Raw genomic sequence first — 25,646 nt, forward strand, 5'->3', positions numbered from 1 at the left:
CTTTCTGGTGAAGAGAAGCCTCATTTCAGATATTTGAATTTGGTAATGTACACAGGTTTCAGAATTTTCTTCAGATGAAATGCATTCTGAAGTGATCTCTCTCTTTCTCTCTCTCTCTCTCTCTCTCACATACACAAACTCCTTAATTTTCCTAAAAAAAAAATGGATCTATAGTATTGATAAAATGATCATAATTTAACTTTCCGTAGTAGGAGGGCCCAGAACAGTCAATATTTAATTCCATGACAAAGAGAGAAACTATGGAAAAGAAAACCCAATGGCTATGAAAACAGAGATCTAAAAATTTAATGATTTAAAAATAGCTCTACATATAAAATGGTGAAGAGAATAATACAGATTGAACGTTTTGGTTTTGAAAACGTGAAATGTCACCACTTCACTTAGGACAAGTCTGTCATCTGCTAAGAAATACACACCATACAATTGAAATCAACAAGGACACACTAACTTCCTCAAGTGTTATTAATGTCCAGCAACCCCCTTCCTCCCTACGCATTTCCTCGTCACACGACGACACAGCTTTTAATCTTCCGTTGGCAGCATAGAGCATTGAGAATCATAAAGAGTGGTTGTTTTGAAAAGCACCTTCCATATTTATTTCCATTGATGCTTTATCACACTAAAATCGTGCGTTCCTCTTAAATCATTTCCTGTTCCAGTCATTTGGTTGTTTAAAACAAAGCAAGCTTAATTTGGTCAAGGCATATATTACAAAAGAAAAAGTAAGCCGGAATAAAATAATTTCTATGGACCCTTTAAAAGACTGTAGAAAACATGCTTCTTGAGTTGGCAATGCTTGGATACATTTACCCACCAGGTAGGGTGCATTCCACTCACCAGGGATACATCTGATGACTGTGGTGACCCCTCTGTGTCTACACCAGCAGTTATGAGGATGGACTAAGGCCTAGATGCTGTAACTGAGTTGGTGATGGGGTGAATATACAAGGTCATCAGCCACACAGAGTTGTGAAGATCAGATGCACCGTCTGCAGCTGCTGGAAGTGTTGGGTCTGTACCATGTGAGTTTTAAGAAGGGTGAGAGACCAAGGATATGGCCTGGTGGCTCTAAGGGGCAGTGACCAAGGAACTGGCCAGTTTCTCTCAGGTAATAAGGGAATGTGAAGAGTCAGAAAGTTCTGCTCAGCACTGGCTGATGGAATCATCCCTTCTTTTTGTGAACTATCTCAGTCTGATGCATCTTCATGGATTCCTGCTTCAAATAATGTGGTTTTTTTCTTTTTTTTGCTTTGTTTTTTTACAACTCTAAAAACATTCTTTGGAAAACCTCATGGTTGAATCACTCACAAATGCAGAAGATCAAATAGCCCCAGGGAAACAAGTGTTATCCTTTTATTGTAGCTTCCTCTCAATGTTGGAACAACCCAGTCCCAGCTATGGACATGGCCTCCTAACTCAGTACACAGGTCTCTCCTCTCGCCAGCACCTGAAATCTTGGAGCTTGGATTAGCATGTATTTCTGAAACTTGCTTTCCAAGAGGGCTTTTCCAACTGGAATGGGGGCATTTTGCCATAATGTGTTCCAGACAGTCAATTTTGAAAGAGGCTTCAAAACAAGAATAAAACATACCATGTCTTATGAGATGGTGTGTGGGAGGTGAACACTTGCAAATACACTAGATTTGGGTGTGCCAGGCTCAGAATAATCACTAGTACACGTAGAACAATATTACAACCAGTCAATACATTTCGAAAAAACCCCAAATGCAGCATTAGGAGGTGCCGACTAAGGTGCTTCTTAATTCATGTTGTTGTTGTTGTTGTTTTTTTAATGGAATGTATCAGACAAACATCTACAAACAAACAAGAATGCAAAGTGATACACAGCAAGTGGACAAGTTTCTGTACAACTTATGTCTTATATACTTATGTGCATACATAAGAACCACACAGGGAAGAAAAATTTCCCTCTCCAGCTCCCTGAATTTCTGAAAGTTGTCTAACTCATAAAATGTTAAAATATTTCATTTCCATATAAAATATATACAAAATAGATCATATTTACAAAAACCAGACAGTATTTCCAGTTTTGCTTAGTAACAGTTCACTCAGTTCCCTCCTCCTCCCCTTCCTCTCAGAAAGTTGCCATCTCCAGCAAAGAGCGCTTGAAGAGCTGGGCGTTTCTGGACAGGTCTGTAACTTGGTGGACCATCTCCTGCAGGGCAGTAGTGCTCGGGTAATGCAGGGCCGCCATCTTGGTGGCCATCACTATTGTCTTGAGCTGTTCACAGAGCTGGTTGCTGGAGTTCATGACTTTGTTGCGAATGTCCTGGGCAGACACCTGCCTGGTCAGCGTGTCTCCGATGAACACCAGTTTGTGTGCACTGAGGATGACAAACTTGCTGTGTGCCACGAAGATCCGCGGTGGCTGGGCCGAGCTGACACAGCTGAAGAGGGCGTCGATGGCATTGAGGAGGGAGATGAAATGGGTCTCACACTGGTCGTAGTAGAAGCAGAGCAGCTGCCGATCCTGAGCACCCGCACCACTGTTTGTGGTTGGGAGGCTCTGAGAGGGCTTCCACTTGGAGATGTCATTCTCCACCGGCTTTGTAATTTCTTGTTCCAACAGCTGGAACTGACTCAGCTGCAAAGAAGACAAAAGCAGGTTTCATTAAGGGGAAGGCACTGCAATGGAAACCACCCTGGATGGAAATAAAAGACAGGGGGTTCAATCCCTGGTAAGGGTCAGAGGCCTATAGGCTGGAAGGCCTTGTCCAGGCACCTTGCTTCCCCAGCTGTGCCAGTAGCTCTGGGGAAAGTAACCCCTGAGGAATTCTCCTGCTCAAACTTGGTATGATTGGACCACCAGTCTCTTCTGCCTTCTGGCTGGAAGGCAGCTGAGGGTATAAACCCTACCCTTGTCCCCTGTACCTTTAGGAAGGTTAAGTGGGTTAATATTTAAAAAGTGCTCAGAAGAGTGTCTGGTAGATCCAGGGCCCTGTGTGAATGTTTATTACATGTTGAGTGGCTGCAAGGGAAAATCAAATGTAGGGATTTTTTTAAATCACCAACGGTTTGTCCTTCTTGGGGAAAGCCTTGACTCTCTGAGAGAAGCTTAGGTGGAGTAACGATTCACGATTATTGTCTGTTTCTCCTACTCTTTCTGCCAAGATGTACAGATATATTATACTCCAGCACTAGAGATGCCTAATGCAGACACACTTAGGGAGAAGAACACAGCTAAGGAGACCTGTACGCTAACTGTGCATCACGGTGGTAACAGCCCCCAGTGCTGTTAAAAGGGCCTTGAGTAAAGTGGGGTTAGCTTTCTTGATTTTCTCATTTTCTCCAGCTGGTATATTATTTAAGTTGCAATTGAAATACTTTCTAGCTATTCTTCCAAGACTCCAAAGAGATCTCTCTTTTGTAGGTAAGGACTGTTTATGACCTAACTTTAGGACTTGGTTAAACTCTCTTCCTGGTGTAGGAGTGAATCAGAGCAGTGATAACCTCATCCAGTTCTCCCCCAAGAAATGCACAGCCAGCTTGCCCATGGAATCTGCTTACTTCTTAGGAATCACTATGGTTTCAGCAAATTCCCTAAACCCCCACTGTCTTACTTGGTCAAATGCCAATGCAAACATAAACAGATACAGGGTGATGTTCTGAGGCTTTTAATAATAATGAATTCTATTTTACATAGCTTAGGCTTTTGCAAGCATGTTCATCAATATGCTCTCTCATTTAGAAGGGGGGGTACTTTTCTGAGTTTTTGAGAACTAATTGAAGTTCAGGGAGGTTACAAGACTTCCTAAGGTTACACAGTTGATCAGAAAGCAAGGACTAGAACCCAGGTTTCCCAAAGACTCCATGGCATTTCAGGTCACTTCTCTTAAAAAGGCTTATAAATCTTCGATCCATTTCACTTTTTTAAAATGCCCTTATCCTAGTAGTACCCATCATTATCTGACTTACTTTTGAATGTACGCATCTTCCCCAAGGTCCTACGTAAAATGGTTAGGCTATATTTTAAAAACACTGAGTCCTACCTTCTTGCCCTTAGATTGGACCATGCATGGCCAAGACATAGGTTGTGTTGCTGGGGCACAGGTAGAGACAGGTGGAGAGACTGGGGTTGGGGAGAAAGACAGTATGAGGTTCAGACTTGCCTAGGAGTTGGATGAACCGCAGAAGAAAGCTGCCATCCGCAGAGGAGGCAGAGGTCTAATGCCATCTCTAGAAAGGAATTCGAGTGGCCATTTATAGGATCTGCAAAGAGGCAGAGGGCACCAGTTGAGCGGGTAGGTGGAGGAAATGTCAGAAAATAGGAGAGAATGAAGCAGACATAGAGAGACTCAAAGGAAGTTATACAGTCCTAGTTTTCACTGAGCATGGCTGTATCCTCCTTTTCTGCACTTCAATTCCCTATGGATGGCCTCAATATAAACCCCATTTGTTTGGGCAAGCTTAAGTGGGCCTTGTGTCTTGAGACCGAAAGCCTTAACCCAAATAGTCCTAATATGCTATATATTAATCGACTTAGCCTTGAAAAATTGTCATTTGGATGTAATCCAGGTGTGCCCAGCTGTACTAGCAAGGCCTTAAGCCTTCTCTCTGTCCCTATGCCCTATTGTATGCCCTGGGGCTTATTTATGCCAGCGTACTGATAGGATCCAAATCGGAGTCTTTTGAAGTTGTACTTTCTCTGCTAGGTGGGAAACCTGGTCACCACCCAGGAGTGTTTGTTCGAATTGAACTGACCTGGTGGTGTTCCAGCTGCATCTTGTTCTGCTTGATGATATTCTCTTTCTCCAGCAGCTCCTTCTGTTGCCGCTCAAACTCCTCCTTACCCTGTCATTGTTCAAATAAAGAACACGTTACGTCACTGCTCCCATTCACGCATGCTAATGCTTTCACTGACAAGCACATACCTACTCTTTCATTTTCCACCGCTCTGGCCACTTTTGAATGCCCAATTAGGCCCTGAGAACCCCAGATGGGGGTGGCAGGCTCCTTGGCCAGACATCCAGAGTCGCTGCGGAGGGCGAGGTGGAAAACCACAGCAAGGGGTGCCTTGCTCTCTGCTGTTTTACCCTTTTTAGGCAGCTTCCCACGATCCACTTCAAACCTCCTTAAGAAGTACTGTTTCTCTTGGTTCTTCTTTGACAGATTATATGTGAACCCCTGGATCTCCAAACACAGGTCTCAATGTGGTCTGCATTTCACTTCCAGTGTTTTTGAATCACTTATATCTCCCTCCTCCAAGATGCAGAGTTGGATGACCAGTGAGGTGCATGTTAAATTCCTCCCTCTCCCCCTCCCTCTGCCCTTCCTAAGCACCAGGTGGCTCTGGTGACATTCCCCTTCTCTCTTGGGTAGTTTAATAATTTTCAGTATCATTCATGGTTCTCAGTCAAATTAAAAATTCAGATAGTAAGCCAATTCTAAATGATGGATGTCGGTAGAGTGTCTTAATCCCTCAAAATGGAAGGGCTAGCTGTTAGGGTACCAGGGCAACTTGGAACTTGGTGGAATTTCCTCCTGTGGGAGGCAGGCTGTGATGGCAGTTTTCCTAAGGCCAGGTAAGCTCTAGGCCAATTTCAAATGCCCAGTTGCAGCCAGGTGCCATTCTGGTTGTAATCCCAGTGGCTAAGGAGGCTGAGGCAGGAGGATTGCAAGTTCAAAGCCAGCCTCAGCAACTTAGTGAGACTGTCTCAAAATAAAAAATAAAAAAGGACTGGGGATGTAGCTCAGTGGTAAAGCGCCCCTGGGTTCAATACTCAGTACCAACAAAACAAGATGAAATAACCTTGAATGCCCATTCATCTTCTAGGTAAGTCTGAGGTGGGATTGAGCATCTCTGTGAGTAATTAAACACACCCTCCACCCTCACACACACACCATAGATTCTAGAAGGGACTATAGAAATTCTGTTTAAAGGGGTTTCAATTTTTTTAACAGTGAATACTTTTTTCCCCAAATAAATATTTATGAAACTGTATCAAAAAAATACAAAGAGAATAGAGTTGGTATGATTATCAGAAGACCTGCAGTCCTATTTGGAGAGGCATATCAGTGGGATCTAATCTAGTCCTGTAGGTCATTCATTTTACAAATGACATTAAGGCCCAGGGAGGTTAAAAAATTGGGCATGCAATTAGTGTCAGAGAAAGATCGAGTCAGGAAGTCTGAAGACTCCCATCCAGCATTCTTTTTTGGGGAGTGGGGTACAGGGAGTGAACTCAGGGCACTTGACCACTGAGTCACATCCCCAGTCCTATTTTTTGCATTTTATTTAGAGACAGGGTCTCACTGAGTTAGTGCCTTACTTTTGCAGAGGCTGACTTTGAACTCACAATCCTCCTGCCTCAGCCTCCCAAGCCGCAGGGATTCGAGGCGTGCACCACAGTGCCTGGTTCCATCCTGCATTCTTTCTGCTGTACAACAGTCCTCCGGTTTTCAAACCACTTGGATAAACATGAATCACATTTGCGCCTTTGGTAACCCAGCGTAATGACCTTGCAGCCTCGGTCCCAGGCTGCCTGTACGCGATTGCAGGTGGTTCATGAGTTTGGTTTCCTTACCTGTAGGTGGACGTAATCATAATCGTCCATCCAGCTCCTTTCGGAGCCGTCACTGCTGCTACAGTCAGGAGGCTGGTCCTTTCCCAGGGTGGGGGGCAGTGGCTTGCTGTGGGCCTGGGCCTTGCCGTCACCAGGACGCAGCAGCTGCACTGGGGAGCCAGAGTGTGGATACTCTGCGGAGTTCATGATGCTGTCGGGCCCGTTCTTCAGAAGGGAACCTCCGGGGCCTGGTCTGAAGAGGGTCTCTGCGTTGGTGTTGATGGTGGTGGTCAGTTGCTTGGCATCGTCAGGCACGGTCTTGGCCACCATCACAAACCTGTCCAGATCATCGCATTTGTTTTGAGGCTTATTGATGGCCAGGACATTCAGGGACCAGCTGCACTCATTCAGGTCATGGCTGGTCTGGCTTAGAATCTGGTGGGAGTCTTCCACTCTTTGAAGCTCTCGCTTCATCTTGTGGTGGAGGACCAGTTCTGGGAGGTAGGAGGCATTGGCTACCGCTCCCTTGGCAAAATGGAGGTACTCCCTCAGAAACAGCTCCACCTTGTCCACCGCGGTGCGGATCTCATTGATGTGTCTCTCCATGTACCCGTAGCACCGCCAGTCGGTGGTGACCAGTGCCATCAGGCTGCAGACTCCCATCTCCAGGGCCTGCTGGAGCCGATGGAGCCTCTCGATGGCTGTGTCCGGATCCAGTAAGAGCCTTTTGTCCTGAGATGGGGAGACCGACAAGGAGGACTCCTTGGAGGAGGTGGAGGAGGTGGACATGTTGCTCCGGGTGCTGCCCGTGCTGGAGAAGGACAACCGGTTGATGCCGTCTACCACGTCCCGAGAGCCCTTAGCATCCGGCGCGTTGTGCAGAGGGACATCGTAAACACCGTCTCTTTCTTCGGGGTTTGCTTTCTCGCCGGTTTCTGCTGGTGGCTCCAGAAACTGAACTCCCCGGGGGACGTCATATGCGTCGTTCTGAATGCTCACGGCCTGTCCCAGCTGCGGGGGCGGGCGGTGCAGGGAAAGGCTTTGGTGCCTTCGCGCCACGGCTTCCGCTGCGCCAGGAGCATCGCAGGTGTATTTCATGAGAAGGTCCTTCCCCGCGGGCTTGGTGCTGTTTGGGGGGATGTCATACACCCCCTCGGGTCTGATGTCTGGCCTCGCAGTTTGCTTCACCAGAGGCGGGAAATCATATTCCTTTTCCCTATGCCCAGCTTCGTCCCGGCACGTGGAGGGTGGAATGGCATAGACCTGTAAAGTAAGGAAAAGACAAAACTCTGTTTGTTCGCTTGGTTCATGGGAGCATCAAGAAGTGGACGGCCGTGGAAACAGCCCAGAATTCTCAGGCCTGCCTGTCCCCCCTCTCCCCGCATCCCTCGCTGGGTATTTCCCATGATGCTGCTGTCTTCACTTGGACAGAGGCATCCATTCCCTGGTCTCACTGCTGACTTGTCTGTGGAGCCCTCCTGGTCCACAGGCCCTGAGCTGCTTGCCCCTGGGCCCAGTCCTGGTATCCCTCCCAGCTGACCCACGCCGTGGGGCTGATGATACGCTAACATGCTGGCCGAGGGTCAGAAGATTGCGGTCTCTTCCTGGTCCCCCTGGTCATCACACAACTGGGTGACTCTGGCAAGCCCCCCGAGTGTCTGAGGCACAGTTCCCTTATCTGTGAAGCAGGGATACCTGGAATTCCAGTGCAGGTGCACCCCAAAGGGCAACTCCTACCTGTGCACGGCATAAGCTGCAGTCTATAAAGATGAGACCATTAAACCTTGCCAGTCTGAACTGATTATCTTCCCTTCCAGTCGCCTCTCCGTATTGTTTTCTGTATTTTTAAGGGGAGCTTCTAAGTTTGGAACCCCCATGTCATCTTTAATTATTGCCCTGCCCACAGCCCCTCTTTCCTTCTTTCCTTCCTTTCTTCCCTCACCCAACTCGATTTTCCCCTTTTGGGTCTGCCCTTCTTGTTTTATCCTAATGAACTCATACACACACACACACACACACACACACACACGTCCTGTGGGCTGTTGTGTTGCAGCCTACTCACCCCTTTAGTGGGAGGGATGTCATACACCCCCTGAGGTTTTATCTCTCCCACCGGAACTGAGAACACAGGGCCTTTCACAGAAGAGGGAGGGATGTCATACACCTGAAGAGAAACGCTTGAGTCACCAGATGGAAATGTCCTGTATTGATCATTTTTTATGCTGCTGTCTTATTATGGGTTTATTTCCAGGTCGGGTATAGGCTTGATCTTTGGTAGCATTCCATGACATATGGGGCCAGTGGAATTTTTCTTTAGCCATGTTGTGCTCTTGGACTTGGGTTGAATATGCATGCAAACTTAAGTGAAATAGCTACACTCTCTAAACTTGAAATTATGATTTAAAATTTGTCCTTCCTGAAATGAACTGATAAACTGATAAAGCAACATGAGCTTTCTCAGGAAAAAGACTAGGATTTCCTCCTAAGGCAAATCCAGAAAACATAATTTAAAAAACATTGTTAAGATGGCTCCTAGGCAGACAACCCAAACAAAGCTTCAGGTAAAATGTACATAATTTGTGAATTTCCTCAGCTGAAAGAATGCTACCCCCCATAGCTGCTCCTTCCTGGTGACCACGTTCCTGGCACGTACCCCTTGAGTGGTGTGGGAAGGAGGGACATCGTAGACGTCCTTGTGGCACCAGGGTGGGTCCTCGTACACATAGCCGTGGGCTGTCCTCACTGGCGTGATCACCTGTGGGCAGGAACACACAAAGGGGTGAGATTCTAAACCGAGTCCTCCGCAGGGCTCCTGAACTCCCAACCAGACACTTAGCCCTCATCTCTCCCTTGAAAGAGAAAAAAGAAAGGCAGGGAAGAAAGGAGGAAGAGAGAAAAGGAAAGAGACAATAAGGCACCAGGTCAGGAAACTTTTAAATCTCTCCCGGATTCCAAATCATATAGGCAGATCCTGGAAATATCTCTGTTCTCCTCAAAGTAACAAAATCATCTCCAAGTTCATCACGTAATCTCAATTCCCAATATATACTTGAAGGGAGGTTCAAGTTCTGATGAAAGTCTTTCCTGATCACTTTGGAGAGGCCCAAGGCACAGCATGCAGAATTTTTTTTTTTAGGCTCTAAAACTTTTGTAAAGTAAATAATGTAAATAGTTTGGCCACTTAAAATTCCTCTCATACCCTTCCCAGCATGCCTCTTCATCTGACATTATTATTATGATTATAACTAAAATTCCATGGGTCAGGAGACCAAAAAGCTAAGGCTCAACAGTGTGGCCCTTGGAACTTCTAGAGCTTTTTAATTTAACTTATGAAACAGAGGAAAACAGGGTCTCTCAGTACCCACATGGATTGGTTTCAGGACCCCTCGCAGATAGAAAAATGATGGATGCTCAAGTCTCTTATATAAAATGCTAAATAATTGGTATAGAACCTGTGTTCATCATCTGGTACACTTCATATCACCTCTAGATGACTTAAAGAACCTAATAAATGCAAATGCTACGTCAATAGTTGTTATGCTGACTTGTTAGGGACTAATGACAAGAGTCTAAACATGTTCAGTACAGATACAATTTTTTTTTTCTGAATATTTTTGATTTGCAGCCGGTTGACTCCTCAGATGCCTAACCTGGGAAGCAGGTCTGACATATTGATTCAGGGAGCCACCACCAACAGAGTGCAGGTCTCATGACCTCTGATCTCTCATCATTTTCCCATTTCCACCAGGAAAGCAAACATCCCTGACAGTTTCTGTGTCCAAGGGATGTCACAAATCAAATATACTCATCACAACTCTGCCATCTGGAGCCAGTGCCAAAAAATGAATCTCTCAATCTCCTATTTTATACTACATACTGCATTGATATCCCAAGCGGGGGTAGAAGCATTATTTGGGTAGAAGCATTATTTGAACTTAATTCATTCTGAAATATATTTAATCCTCTCAGGGCTTCTAAGTTGCCAGGCTCTTGGTTTTGCCCAACCCCCACACCCAGAATCATGAACAGTGTCCACTTTTAAGCATTGCCTGTGACGTCTTGGGGAACAGACATTGCAAATTAGGAAGACTTGGTTGTTCCCCAGGAAACCCTCACTCTTTTTCCTTTCTCCGACGTGAAAACTGGCGTCAGGCTGCCTACAAACTATGTGAAAAATGCTCCAAGTCTGTCTTAGGCTGAAATGGGTGGAACATGGCCAAATGCACCAATGCCCCTCTCCCCAGGGGCTCAAAAATACCAGAGTTCAATTTTTAAAATCCCTGGTGCTTACAACTGATTATTTCTTGCTGTGAAGGTATCAGAGATTAGTATGCAGTTAACATTTCCATTAAGTCTTTCTGCTCACTTGGGTTTAAAAAGGAACCTATTGCTGTAAGCTTTTTTGGCATGGAGCAAACAGAACCGTTTTATACAGTGGCCACTGAATTGTGGACAGCAAGGCTTCCCCTTTAAAGCAGACTGCCCTTTACTAAAGCAACACATACTGTGGTTCTCTGCATAGCTACAGATCTAGCTATCTACCCCTCTAGATTGTGCTCACCATTGTCCAGGAGAGAAATGAAGATTTTTCTCCCAGTTTTCTCATCAGCTCCTCTATTATAAAGCCTCGTTTGGCTTTCTAACAGAACCTGCTCACAACGCAGCTTTTGTTGGGTCTAAAAGTTTCTAAGAGTGGATTCTCTCCAAGCTTGCCCATTTCGGAATAATGCTAATGGACAACCAAGGCTAGTTATGTGGGAGTCCAGCTGGACGTTCATTTTTTCTTTAATAAAAGGGAAGGGATGGTGCTGGTGTCTGAAAATGGTATGAAATATGAACACAGGGCATGACCCTCAGAAGGGGTCACGGACGAAGCCAGTCCTCGCCTCTGCAGACCTTCCCTGGCTGAGTGAGTGCATGCTTCTCCGCACTTAGCATTTCACTTCCTGACAAATGTCACAGAACCCCAACTTGCTCTCCCTTTCTCATTTAGAGGATGCCTGTGGTCATCTGGTTTTGAAAAACGTCGCATTCCAAACCAGTCATTTTCCTTGTTTATGCATTCAAAGAAACAGATGGTGAAAACCACAGGGGGGGAAGGCCAACAGAACAGCACGGCCCCTGGTTCCAGCCGCCCGATGGTACAATCTGATTCACACTGGTCCACAGTGGCATCTAAGTGGGACCAGCGTTTCTCATCTGGTCGGACACGGCCGGGATATTTAGTGATTCGCGTTGCGCCATCTGAAAGATCCAGGCGCTGAATGTCTACTTTTGGACATTCTCTGCCTGGACCGGTGGGGTCCCTCTGGTGCCAACTGTGTGTTCTCTTCTCAGAGCGAAGTGCTGACGGAGCTGTCCCTTACAAAGTCTCCAGTTTTGTGGTTCATTAAGGCTTTTTCTTCCTGCTTCACTGGAGTACACAAAAACCTTTCTACTCTCCCTCCATCTCCCAGAACTACTGAACCTTAGCCTGAGAGGCGCACCCGTGTCTGGTGAAGGGAACCTCCAGTTTGGGAGAATTTGCCTGGGCATTTGTGGGGTCAGGTAGGAGTCGCTACACAGCATTTTAGAGCTACCCGTCTCAATGAAATGAAGTCAGGTTTTTCATTTCCTTTTTCTCTTGTGTGTTTTTCTTTTCTGCATTCCTTTCATGCTACGTATTTATTTATAGTTACAAGGGCTTAGCCTTAGGAATTACAAACTGACCTCTTAATTCGTTCGTGTTGCCTCAAAGGGGGCTAAATTGTGAGGTTCCCTGTGGCCTTAGGATCAAATGCTACTGCAATTGCTTCCCTGATTACCCGGGCAGAGGATTTACACTTTCAGATGTGCGTTTTCTGTCTCTGCCTCAATGAGGAATCCAACCTTGCTGAGAGGTTAGGACCATTGTTGTCAACTAACAGGAGAGTCCCAAGAAAGAGACTTTGGGAAGAACTAAGAAGCAGAGAAGAGGAGCAGACTGCAAGCATTTTTTTAAAAATTATTAACTCATGAATAGTACATATTCAATGTGATATTTCCATGCATGAATATAATATAGTGTATTGACTGTAAGCATTTAGAAAAGGAAGAGTTCTAATTTATTAAATATCCAAGGTCAGGCCCTGGAAAGGTAGGATCAAAAGACCAAAGACTGGGGTTATGTTAGTTCTCTAATCTGTTTCCATAAAAACAAGGAAACAACCTCAGCTTGTTGGTGAAAACACTCTAATGGTGTTTGCTTCATGCCATTTTGAGCCTCAGATCCTGGCTGTATGAGCTGGTTTTAGAGATGTTTTGAATAGAGTTGGCCCTCTGTATCCTTAAGTTCTGCACCCATGGAGTCAACCAACCTTGGATCAAGAATATATGAAAAAGAAATTCCATCTGTACCGAATAGGTGTGAATGCTTTATTAAGTCTTTATTGCCTTAACAGCACAGTATAACTATTTACATAGCATTTACCCTGTATGAGGAACTATAAGTCACCTAGAGATAGGTTATATGTAAATATCTAGCATTATCTATAAGGAACTCAAGCACCTGTGGATTTTATAAGCTTAAGGGTCCTGAAACCAATCCCCAGGGTCCTGAAACCAATCCCCAGAGTTCAGAGGGATGACTGTACTTTCATGTCTCAGACTTTGAAAGCCATGCATACTGATGTTTGTAGGAGAGAGGTTGTATTTGAATAGTGGGGGCCTGGGGTACACTGAGCAACAAAGTGTTTGAGAGATAGCAGGTTGGAAGGGAGGTCCTTGGGGTTCCTCACTGATGTGTCCGTGTTTTATCAGCCTAGGCTTGTACTCCCAGCAGAGCAAGGGCCCTGTAGTTGGATGCTTGCAGGACCCAGCAAATAGAGTGTAGGGCAGAAACAGGTGGGTCTTTGTGTTGGGGAAACAACTCACATCCTACTAAAGGAGGCAGTTATGCCTCTGTTCCTGCCTACTGTTGTCCTAGCTTTCAAAATTTCAGAAGAAGCCAGAAATCTGGATTTTTATGCAAAATCTGGTTTTCAAAATTGGTTCAAATATTAAAACGTTGCCATGCCAGATTAAACCTATCTCTGGCCCCAGGCTGCCACTCTTCATCTTCGCCTTCATCTAGGTATTTCTGCCTTTCTTCCTCAGGACCTTGAAAGGCCCAAGGGCAGAGCCCCAAGCTCTCACCAGTTCTGTCCCTTGGCCAGACTCCATCTTTCTCCCATGCCCTGCACTGCCATTCCTCTGAGCTTTGATTCATTCTGAATCTTTGTGTAGGATTCTCTTCATTCTTTCCGAATATTAAAATTTTACTCTATTTTTGAGGCCAAGTGGAATGCCTGTCTCCCATGAAGCCTTTCCCAGATTGATCGACTATCTCCCCTGGAGCTCCCCGGGTAAGTAATACACACATCTCTGACAGTACTCCCACTTGGGATTTGACCATTTCAGTACAACTCTTCTCTTAGCATTTTAGAATCAGAGACTATTTTTATCCAGTTAGATGTAAACACCAGGGCTTACCACTGTGCCTTGAATATACTAGATCTTAGATAAATATATCCACTGAATGCATGAATGAATCAAAGGAAAACTCAAGGCTTTTCTTAAGCAACATGGCAGGGCTAGAGAGGATGCTGAACAATGGCTGCCTGTTAGAATACACTGGGTACCCAAGTAAGCCAGTTCTAGGTCAGGGACGGTGGGATAAAGGGCAGAACCCTGTCCTATCAGTGAAGGAGCCAAGACAGCAGATGGAAGGGGAGGTAAGGATGAGAAATCAGAAACCATGGGAGGACACACCTCATGGGAGGCCAAGGAGGGTCTGCCGATGGTTCTCTTCCCCTCAGTTGGGCTTGCATGTGACATGAACACTTGGGTTCTTCCCAGTCAAGCCAGAAACACAAAGGGGAGTGTTCTGGAAAAAGGAAACCCCAACAAACCCTGCTTCCTGCCTTGACATTAGAAAGGAAATGCAATTTAAAGGAATAGGCATCATGCTTGCTATAGTTCTGAGAACATATGACAGCCTCATGTCACAAGAAGCTGGGTACCAGTGACCTCAGTCCCATGGGGACTTTGGTTCACTGGAAGAATTAGATCTGAAGGGGAATGGGGGACAGTGTAAGCAGGACTCAGGCAGAGCTAGATCCAACTCCTGGCTTTACTCTTAGCAGCAATGAGAACCCAACCCACAAACTTATCCATACCAAGCCCGTTTTCTCATTAGTCAAATAGAAACAATAATACTTACCTCCTAGGCTATTATGAGTTTTAAATGGGATCAAGTACATAAGGTTCCTGGTATTAAGTAAATCCTTAACCTCAGCTATAGTTATGGTAATTGTCACCTACTTTATACAGGTTGAACGTTTGAACTTTGCCTTCCAGAGATCATGGGACTTGGTAATTTAGACTAATCATCCTGCTGAAGACAATTTAAAAAAATGTAAAGATAGAGGAAAAAATTTTTGCAGTGCTGGAGAGAGCATGCCAGACAAATGGTCTACCACTGAGCCACAACCCAGATCCCCAAGTATTCTTAGGAGCAGCAGCGTTAGAAGATAGTGAAGAATTACTAGGTCAAAATTTGAAGAAGGAATTCATGATGGCAAGGCATTTTGTTTTGTTTTTTTGCCTGTGGGCATCTGCCGTCTGAAGCAGGGGTCTGAGAAGCTATGTTGTGTTTCTTCTGGTCTTTTGCAAGGAGGGGGAAACTGGTCTTTATGGACATCAAGCCAGCGACCCTGATGAATCATCCCCATTTGGGGCTGGAACCCTAAGGACACAGCATCCAAAGGCAAGAATTCCCTGGAAGTAAGCCCACCCCTGCCCAGGTGGTGTGGCCAGGCTTCAGGTCATGAGGGTTGTCCAGAACACCTATAAGTATGGAATTAGATTTATGTGTGCTTATGAGGCTGACAGAAGAAAACAGAATCCTCTTTGGAGATTGAGAACATTTTTATAGGCCTCAAATCATTTTTACAAATTAAAACAAAAAATAACAATGTCCAACACACAATCAAAGATAACCAGGAACACAGGAGACCAGATAATAGGGATAGAACAAACAGCAGACAATTCCTGCTTGCTACGTGATAAGGAGTTTGTATCTTAGTAATCACGAATCTCAAGGCTGTTTGCTTTCAAAATGTTTCTTGATTAAACCATAAAAAAAAAACAAAATTTAATCATTCTTAAAGTCAGACAGAAAGAAGTTAATCTTCACAAATGCACGAAGGGTTGAAAGTGAGGTCTGAGGGGCACTTGGAATTTCAAATCAAAGCAATAAATGACAAGAGACTTTGGTCCTCGATAAGCATTTGTAGATTTACTTGGGTTATTATTTTATAGTGCTCATATTCATGCCACCATTGTCAGAGTTATCACCATCAAAGTTCAAGATATGCCAGTGGAAAACCCCAGGGGAAAATGTGCTCTGAGGCAAAACCATTTACCCAGGAGAAAGATGGCGAGGCTCACACTCAGAATGCCGTTGAAATTCTCGTCAGATGATGCCTTTCCAGTGGAAAACCACGAGCTTCATCTGTCAACAGGATCTCACCAACAACCAGGACACATACCATCTCCCTGGAATGTGTAGAAGTAAAGCATTTTCTCCTGAAGACAACCTCTGCTCACATGGAGTCACTTGTGCCAGAGTCTCAGCAAGTCTACTTAAGGGCACGTCTTCCTCCGGCGTCCACTTCACCTCCCTAGTGCAGAACTGGCCGGGTGCCTGGGGTCTGGGCAGCACAGCAGCAGCAGAGACCATGAGGTTAGGAAAACTTTAGCTTCTAGGTTGCAGCTGCCAGCTCAATGGAGCCCTGAGGGACACTGAACCCTAGCAGCCTTTGGCCATTCACAAAGGCAAATCCCCCTCACCCCCGGGAATACTCAATGCCGCCATGTTTCGCTGTACCTCCTCCTGATGCAATGGCTCATCTACTTATCACAGCTTCTCATCTCTTTTCTCCAACACTCTTCCATTTCAACTCCTTCCCTCCTTTCACAAGATGGTAGCAGCCAGAAGGAAGAACAACTTAGTGGAAGCTAAAAATATTGATCTCACAGAACTAGAGAGTAGTGTTGACCACAGGCTGGGAAGGGTTGAGGGACTGGGGGAAGATGGTTAATGGCTACTAGGGTGCAGCTGGATGGGAAGAATAATTTCTAATGTTCTATAGCACAGTAGGCTAACTGTGGTTGACAATTAATTATGTATTATTGTTTTTCTTTTTTGGTACTGGGGATTGAACCTGGAGGCACTTAACCACTGAGTCACATCCCCAGTCATTTAAAAAATTTTTAAATTTAGAGACAGGGTCTCACTAAATTGCTGAGGCTGGCTTTGAACTTGTGATCCTCCTGCCTCAGCCTCCCACGTTGCTGGAATCACAGGTGTGCACCACCATGCCCAGCAATTAATTATATATTTCAAAATGGCTTGTAGAGATGATTTCAAATGCTCCCAGCACAAAGAAATAATAAGTGTTTGAGCTGACGGATATGCCAGTTATACTGATTTGATCAATGCACACTGCATACAAAAATTGAATTAGTGCACTGTACCCCATGAGCATGTACAATTTTTATGCTGGGAAGAGTGGACAAAAGATGCAGAGATGGGATGGGAGTGATATAGCAGACTTCAGTAGCATTGCTCTAGTGTCTTGATAGTTCTACTTCATCTTCGTGCATATCAAAAAATGAAAAAAATATAACCTGGTATAATTTTAGCAAAATGAAAAAAAAGAATAAGGAATCCCACTTAGAAAAGTTTTCTTCCCATAGAATCATGGTACATAAAAATTAGAACAGTTACAACCTAACTTTTGTAACCATTCTAGTTTTGTCACTAGTCTCTGTGTCCCATGTTTCTCTACATCCAAATCTCTACAATTCAAAGCAACAGGAGGACTGGCTGGTCTTGTGCAATCCTATCTTTGATATTTAGCAAATGCCTCCATTACTAGCCAGTGGAGCTTGCTCATGGATCCAGCAAAACCAGAATGTGGTATCCAGCTTCTGGGGTTTGGTCTTCTGGCCTGGTCAGGAACTGGGCAACCCAAGTAGGGCTCAGGAAATGCAATGTGTAATTGATGAAAGGTTCAAACATGCCGTCGTGCCATATACTGATTACAGCATGCATTTATAACCTCGTCCTTCATGGGACCTGAGATTGTCTAAATTCACAAGTATGTTTCACTGATTAGCAGTCTATTTGCTTTTTCTTGGCATATGTGGAAAATCAAATCAGACTGCTTCCTGTCTACCTCTAACCACACCCCCACCCCTGGCTCTCTGATTTATTTATACTATCTCTCTTTGGGTTTTATACATAAGCAAGAATATTTAGATTTCCAAAACTGCCTATTAGAAATGCCCTTACAAAGCATTAATGGAGCCACCACAGTATTTATTAGGTTTTATAATAACGTCTTTGTCTTAAATGAACTACTTGACCCCTTCCCTTTAAAGAAAGCCCTAGAAGAGAAACATCACCATGATCATTGCCTGCCCATTAGGACTGGGGACTAATTTTTAGAAACTGCCCAGTTACAGAGGTTCGTCTGTTTAAAATCCAAGATTACTACTTGCTTTTCTATGACCAGAGGAAAAGCCACATGTTGCCTAGACTGGATTTATTAATTCTCTATAAATTCTCTCTGCCCAGCTTGGGTGTAGCAGTGAGCTCATTTATTTACTTGCATAGCAACGATATAATGAAAACTGAGTCTGGCCTTAAAAATACATCCTCCCCAGCCACGACCATGGTTAACCCTTCCTAGGGCTGCTCTTGTGCTCTCGAAGATTCTTTTCCTCTATTTGGGGGAGGTGATTTGCTTTCCTTCAAAGACATGCGGATGCCTGGTTTTATGCTAGAGCTGAGGCATCTGCTGGTCACGTTTCAATCCCAGCCAGCCTCTTTCCCCCAGTGAGGAAAAAGTCGCTACTGACAGCCTGCAAGTGGAACAGGGCTCCTGGGTCACTTTCGTCTGACGCAGCATTGTGTGGCGAACACTCCATGGAAACAGTGCCCTGATTGTTAGGCCCCCAGCCGTCCCCATGCTGCTTTCCGGAAGCTCTTCGTGTGGCAAGTGCTAAAGCAATATTTAGTTGTGGAGTGACCAAGCACCCAAGAGCAGTTAGAAGCATTTAACATGAAAGAATATGCTGGGAAGTGACGTCTGGGCTCAAGCGGTCGAGGTCTCTCTCAGGACAAAGCTGAATACAGCCCATGACCGCTGGGTACAAACAAGCCATTTTAAAAATATCCTAATGGACTGAAATGCTCTTTTGAATGAAAACTAGAAAGGCACATGCATTGGGGCTCTTTTGATGTCCAAATAAATTCAACAGGACACTAAGCACTAAATCTAGATTTTGAAATGGATTTCAGAAAGATGCCCACAGAGTGCCCACAGAGGGGGGGTGTGGTTATGGAAAGGAGGTAAGGGATGAGAATTTGGGAATTCAAATGACTGTTGGTATTGAGACCTCTCGGGGCAGATGCACGGCTGATGGAGCAAATGCTCAGAGAGCAGAACTAAGTGCTAGCTCCAAAGCTGGCTGTTGTGTCAAGAGGCCGAGAGCCGTAAAGGGCCTCTGCCAAGTCCAGAGGGTTAGATGGGGGAAATGGCAGAAATCCGTAAGTCCCAGGATGACATGCTTTCTTAGCTCTTGATCTCTGGAAGTTTCCCTGGGTACAGGACCCGGGGCTGCTGCAGCCTGATTCTCCCTGGCTAGGTACACCCTGACCCTCCTGTGTCCCTGCCTGCTCTTGCGGTGTTTGGGAACAGCTCTACCATCTGAAGGACACTGTGTTTCTGAATGGAAAGGTGGGCTGGACCCTAAAGGAATGGTAGGAAGGACGTGAAAAATCTTAGGAGTCAAGCTGAATTTTTTGGAAAGGCTCTTGAGTTCAGGTCATTTTATGAAACTTTTCAAGGGATTCTGGGACAGAATCAGATAAGGATGTATGGATCATAAAACGTTAGCAAAGGTCATCTGAGTGAACCCAGCATGGCTTGCCATTTTGCAGTTGGAGGAACTAAAGGTATGGGGAGCTTCTGCAGGCTGTTAATAACAAGTGAATGGGGACCTCATTTAGCTGGATGCTTTCCTCCGCACCCTGTTGCTACACCAGAACACACACTAGACACTCACTAGACAGTCACCGCTTTCTAAATTTCACAAATAAACACTTCCAGAGAAAGTTACTTCTATCTATGCGAAACACAACTTGGAAACTAGGTATTGTGATTTTGGGGGTGCCCTTTCACAAACCAGCCCGTTCAAGGAGATTTCACTACGTCTGATTAAACGAAGTAATTCATTTGAAGAAACTCGAAGTCATTTGAGAAGATGTTGTTTCCATATGGTAGAAAAAGCAAACATAGACATGTTCTCAGTGGTATCACAGCCCTGACATTCCCCAAGTGACCCACCCAGGACTTCTGGATCAGTCAGTTCTCAAACTGATCCCTGAAGCTGGCGGGCAGAAACTTCCATGTGCCTCAAGTCTACTCTCTGGATCTGAGGCGAGAACCTTCTGTAGCAACCTTAATTTCTCCTGGCCAACAGAATGCTTTTCAGTGCCCAGGATTCTGGAGAGCTGGAATTGCTAATGAAGTGTCTAAATATGTCCTCTTAGTATAGGGCTTGGCGACACCAACCACTAGTTGGGCTGTTAAAATCATTAGTGTTGGAATCAGACAGACATGGATTCAGACATCAATCCTGCCTCTTGCTAGAAGCAGCAAGTTAACTTCAGCAGTTAACTTCCTTCTGAGATCTCAGAATCTTCCTCTAAAAAGGGAAGACTGTAATGTACCTCACAAAGCTGAGGAGAAGATCAGATGATATCACGTGTATAATGTCCCTAACATGGAGCAAAGGCTCAGAGGCAATTTAAGGTCACACCTATACTCTAGTTCTGAAACCATCTTGCAGGACAACGTGGGAGACTTGAGTAACTAACAACACGGCTAAAGGTCACATAGTCAATTGCTGGCAAATTTGGAAACAAAAATGATTCCCATACGTAACTGGTTTAAGCATACCATGCTTTAAGAAAACCAAATATCCGACTGGCACTGACTAATGAATATCACAGGTGCACACCTGTAATCCCAGCTAACAGGGAGGTGGAGGCAGAAAGCTGGGCCACTTAGCAAGACCCCGTCTCAAAATAAAAAAACAAAAAGGGCTGGGGATGTAGCTCAGTGGTACAGTTCCCTAATACAAAAAGGAAAAAAAAAAGATAAAAAAGAAAACAATAGTATAAGAATTAATCAAATAAATCAGATGTCATTATGGCATTGCTAAATGCTTCCTTGCCTCCAAAATGGGTATATTGTGGAGAACCTTTAAAGAGTGGCCTCCTCAGGTCTCTTCTAATGTTACTAGAGTCACATGCTGTCCTACATGTGTCCCATGGGTACTCTTTATCCAGGTGTGGCATATCTCTCCAGACATTACCTTGAAAACAAGGTTCTTTAGAACTAAGTGCTTTAGATTTCTGATGTTTCTCTATTTCTGCATTTTGCACAATGCACTCAGACAAGTCTGCTTTAAAAGATGTGTTCAACCAATATTAAGTCTCAGCTTTATCATTGAGCAAAAGAAGCAGATTCATTCTTTACTTCACAAATCGAGCGTCAACCACTCAGATATCATACTGTGGGTGGTGTCTTACTCCTCACTCTGATAGGCATGGTCACTTGGCATGAAGTCATTCAAGAAGGAAGATTAGCCTCTGTTTGCCTTGGTTTGGGTTTGTCAGGAGTTACGAATGCACTCTTAGAAACAGGCATTATCTATGAGCTGTAGGACAAAGTGCAACTGAGTTTGAAGCTTTTGGCCTTGACCAAACAAGAAAGACTTTGTCCAGTCCTAACACGGTGTTAGGCCATCTCCTCCCACTGGCGTGGGTGGCTTGTCTGGGGAGGAACCCTTCTCTTCTTCAGCATGAGGTCATGGTTTGCTTTTGACTGCACAAGGACCTCCAATTTTATGTAAGATTTAAAATGCATCTCAATTCTTCAGGGAAGAAAGTTTAGATGAAATGTGAGTTCTCTGCACAGCCCCCACAATCTGTGTGTGGAGGAAAAAGTTTTTTCCAACTGGGTTTATCTTTACATAGAAATGTACAATGCTGGAACCGTAGTTGTACTTTACTGAGTTTATAGGCAGAGAAACTGAAGGTGCCCTCTGCCCTGGAAGTATTTTTTGAGCTCTGTGTGTGTAGGCAGGGAAGAGAAGAAAGTGAGATGAAGTCAGAGTTTATCTTCTCCAGGAGTTGTCACTTCCTCTAAATCTATTTTTTACTTCTTAGTGGACAAATCCTACTGCTTAATATATATAGCAGTTAATTGGCTGGTATCTGAGTGTTGCTCTGGGCAACCAGATTTCACAGTGCCTCCAATTTCAATAAGGGAAGTTCTTGTTCCTTAGCCAATGGTCTGTGTGTAATCTGTGATGACTCAGTGTCTAAGAAGGTACAGACATTGTAACTAATGTATTTCTGATTCTTATATTACCTTTCAGGAATGAGCTTAGGAGACCTGGCTAACACCTTTGAATCATTTCCTGGCAACATTTGTTTGTGTCCTATTTTGGAAGGCAGGAAATACTCCATAAAGATGATGCCATGGAGTCCTGGTAAATCTTTATAATGCTTGAATTTTTGGAGTGTCCTCTCAAAGCAGCCTTTGCCTCTGTCTAGGCCACCAAACACAATAGCAGGTCATTGCATTTTTTAATGATTCCATGAGCTGCCTTGAGAACAGTGAAGTGTTCTGTACATTTTGGGACCAGAGAGGAGGAAAAGAGCTGCTGGGTTGCAGAGGGAAAGTTGCAGAGAGGAGATGAACGCGACAAGGGTTTTAAAGGACGCCTAGGAGTTCACAGGTAGAATAGCTGGGTAGGGCATTCTAGGTAAACCACACCAAATGCAAAGGAAGATCTGAGGCTCAGAAGAAAAAAATCTTTTTCTAATTTAAGTAGTTTTTCTCTTTAAGTGACTATAAAAAAGACTTAACCAATCTGGCTGTGTATATAGGGAAAAAATGCATAAAATACATCCCCTCAGACAACCCTGACCTTACATCAATTGTACTTTGTTGGTTTTCTGTGTGGAGATAGCTGTGATTGAAGAAACTGGGTAGTGACTTTCTCAAAGGTCCCTCTGGTAGGAAACCACAGTATATATAATCTGATGTGTGTCATACCGTGTGATAAAGAGTTGGAGGCTGGGATCCGCATGTGTCATAGCCGGTGGGTGATATGGCCTGAACCACCTTCCCACCTACGCTTGCAGATTAGCTTAAATTTAATACTTGACACTATTTACCTTGCTGGTTCATTCTTGTTGGCCACTGTGTGCTGATACTTTGCTAGGTGACCAGTCCCTGCCTTTTGACCCCAAACTGATCTTCAGAAGGAGGCAAAGTGAATCTAATTCCACCAGTTAGAATTAAAACAACAGGCTCATGGAAAAATCAGAGAAACACATATAACTCCCTGTGTAGATCAAGCACTCTGGTTCAATTTTACTGATCTCTGAAGCTGAAAAATGAGGGTATTTTATACCCTTGTCAGCATTTTCATTTAAGGGCACGTAGAGGCTCCAATCTAAACCGAATACCAAGATTAGGTAGAATTTTTTTCTTTTAAAAGATTGAAAACTTTTTCTTTTTTTTGTAACCCAACTTTTCAAATGATTGGACTCTGAGTAACTCATTTAATTTAGAATCGCCTATGAGTTCCTGGCAATCACGATGCATATTTAGAAATTTTTGCAAAGTGAGAAAAATCTAACTTACAAATTGTTTTCAAATGTAATGGAATAGTCATGAGCCCTAAATATAACAATTAATGAGGCTGACATGATGCTATGTCCTAGACATTTGTCTAAATGTTTATTTCTACTTTGCAGTTTTTGCATTTCATATTTTGGAGACAAAAGTTTATTTTATTTACTCCTTTTTCTTCTTATTTTTATTTTGTTTAAATCAGTTCTTAAACATTCTTGGAGGCCCTGGGCACTCTGCCCACAAGACCTAAGGGATAAAATGGCACTGATTACAAAACCCAGAGTGAAAAGGACCAATGAAATTAAGTAACGGCGTCAGCGTTATGATTTTCAGATAACTTGGGGAGTTCTTTTCCACACTCCACAGGATTCCTGCAGAACAGTGTGCTCAAAGGACACAGCACATACACTAGCAATTAGGTGTACGTTCAGTATCTGCAAAGAAGCAGGAGACTGACACAGTTCAAGAAAAACTCAGAGAAAAGGGAGGGGGACTCATTTTTAGGCCCCTGCTCTGCTCAGCACTGTGCCCAGGGCTTTCTGGGTATCATCCTGTTGACTTCTCACAATAGCTCCTTGAGATAAACACAATTATGCCCATTTTACAGATGAAGGAACCAAAGCTGAGGAAAAGAAGAAACACAGCCAGGAGTGGGGACCCACCCGAGCGAGACCCAGGCTCCTCCTGAGCACTCACGCTGCCCCGTGCGTCATGAAGGGTGGGACGACAGACTTCCCCTCTCCCACTCCACGCTGATTTAATGAGGGATGAATGTCAGTGAATGTGGGGGGATGCAGGAGGGCGGGAAGGGTCTGGGGTTTCCCACAGAGCCACGCTGCAGGGGCAGAAGGCAGAATTCATTGTCTTTTTTTTTTTTTTCCTTCAGTGATTCATTGGTAGAAAAAACTGTGGTGGGTAAAACTTCTGAAGCCCACGGTCTGTGGCAACACTGAGGGAATTTTGAACTATGGAAAGTCCCGAATCTCAATCAGATTGGAACCTATCCAAGCTCCTGTATCCTCCCTTTATAGTGTTTCTCAAAGTGTAGTCCTGTGCCACCCCCCATAGAACAATGCAAGGAGTACCGTAAAGTGCAGATTCCTGGGCCCCCACCTACACCCACCACCTGGATGAAGCTCTCTGAGGGGAAGGGCCTGGGAATCTGCACTTGAACTCACCTCCCCCACCTCTCTGGGTGACTCTATGTTCACTAACATTTTGAAGTGATATTTGTGTGATTCAGAACAAGATGCCAGCTAGGTAGGGTGGTGCACGCTGTAATCCCTGTGACTAGAAAGGCTGAGGCCGAAGGATCACGAGTTTGAGGCCAGCCTCAGCAACTTAGCAAGGCCCTGAGCAACTTAGTGAAACCCTACCTCAAAATAAAAAAATAAAAAGGGCTGGGGATCTAGCTCAGTGGTAAAGTGCCTCCGGGTTCAATCCCCAGTACAAAGGAAAAACAAAACAAAACAAGATTCCACTGCGTACTCATTTTCTTGTTGAATGACTCTTACGGACCATGGCTTAAGCTACGAGGAACAACTAGTTCTAGGTTTATCACCATTTCACAGATGGGAAGTTAGAAGATAAAATGAGCCAGTGAGCAAGGTTAATGTTAAAAGAGAAAATAAGCAAACTGCTTTATTAGCAAGTTAATTAAACAACTGAAATAAGACCTCTAGAGCAAAGCAAAGCAGAAGGAAAAACCGCACCTGATCCCCAGGGCAAGGAGATGACCCTTGGGGCCTTGACCAAAGCCACCCACTGAGAAGGCACAAGGACAGGGAGGATGCTGGCAGAAGGTTTTTAAGGCAGCTCCTTTTACCTGGAAGGTGAAGATCACCTCTTAGCTGCTAAACTTTCTCTACTAGGAGAGGAAAGAAGAGAGGGAGGGAGGGAGGAGGTGGGGGGTGGGACGGCAGGAAGGAAAGAGGGAAAGGAGGAGAGGAAGGAAAAGAAAGGGGAGAGAATTAGAGGAAGAGTGGGGGGAGAAGGAGGGAGAAGGAGGCAGAGTGGGGGCGGGAAGGGAAGGGAGCAGAGGTCAGCTCACCCCTGGGTGGTGTGAGCCGGGTCTCTGCGACAGTGTGCTGGGTCAGGCATCCTGAAGACCCAGGGGCACTGAGCTGCTTCAGGGGGAGGTCAGGGCATCTCAGGGGTGCTTGGTATTTGGCAGGGATGAAGCCAGGACCTCCCCTCCCGCCCTTCCCGTCCTGGCCACCATCTCACCCCAGCGCCCAAGCGCACGGGGCTCCTGTGCATTCCGCAGGCATCAGCTCCACCTGTCCCTGAAGGGTCGGCGGAGGTCCCTTTCATGAGC

At 44.8% G+C, this 25,646-nt stretch overlaps 1 protein-coding gene across 2 annotated transcripts in view; it reads right to left on the reverse strand.

The window, feature by feature from the left end:
• Positions 1–290: 290 nt before the first annotated feature.
• The window catches only part of Nedd9 (neural precursor cell expressed, developmentally down-regulated 9), a 179,806-nt gene continuing 154,450 nt past the window's right edge, over positions 291–25,646 (reverse strand). For both annotated transcript variants that reach the window (XM_047557340.1, XM_047557339.1), the window contains 5 exons: positions 9,199–9,300; positions 8,608–8,709; positions 6,567–7,808; positions 4,744–4,833; positions 291–2,626 (listed from right to left, as the gene is read on the reverse strand). In XM_047557340.1, coding sequence (XP_047413296.1) covers positions 2,117–2,626; positions 4,744–4,833; positions 6,567–7,808; positions 8,608–8,709; positions 9,199–9,300 — 2,046 coding nt within the window. In that variant the 3' untranslated portion in view covers positions 291–2,116. The remainder of the gene's footprint in view (positions 2,627–4,743; positions 4,834–6,566; positions 7,809–8,607; positions 8,710–9,198; positions 9,301–25,646) is intronic.

The sequence above is a fragment of the Sciurus carolinensis genome, chromosome 7 (genome assembly GCF_902686445.1).
Source record: "Sciurus carolinensis chromosome 7, mSciCar1.2, whole genome shotgun sequence".
Classification (NCBI taxonomy): domain Eukaryota; kingdom Metazoa; phylum Chordata; class Mammalia; order Rodentia; family Sciuridae; genus Sciurus; species Sciurus carolinensis.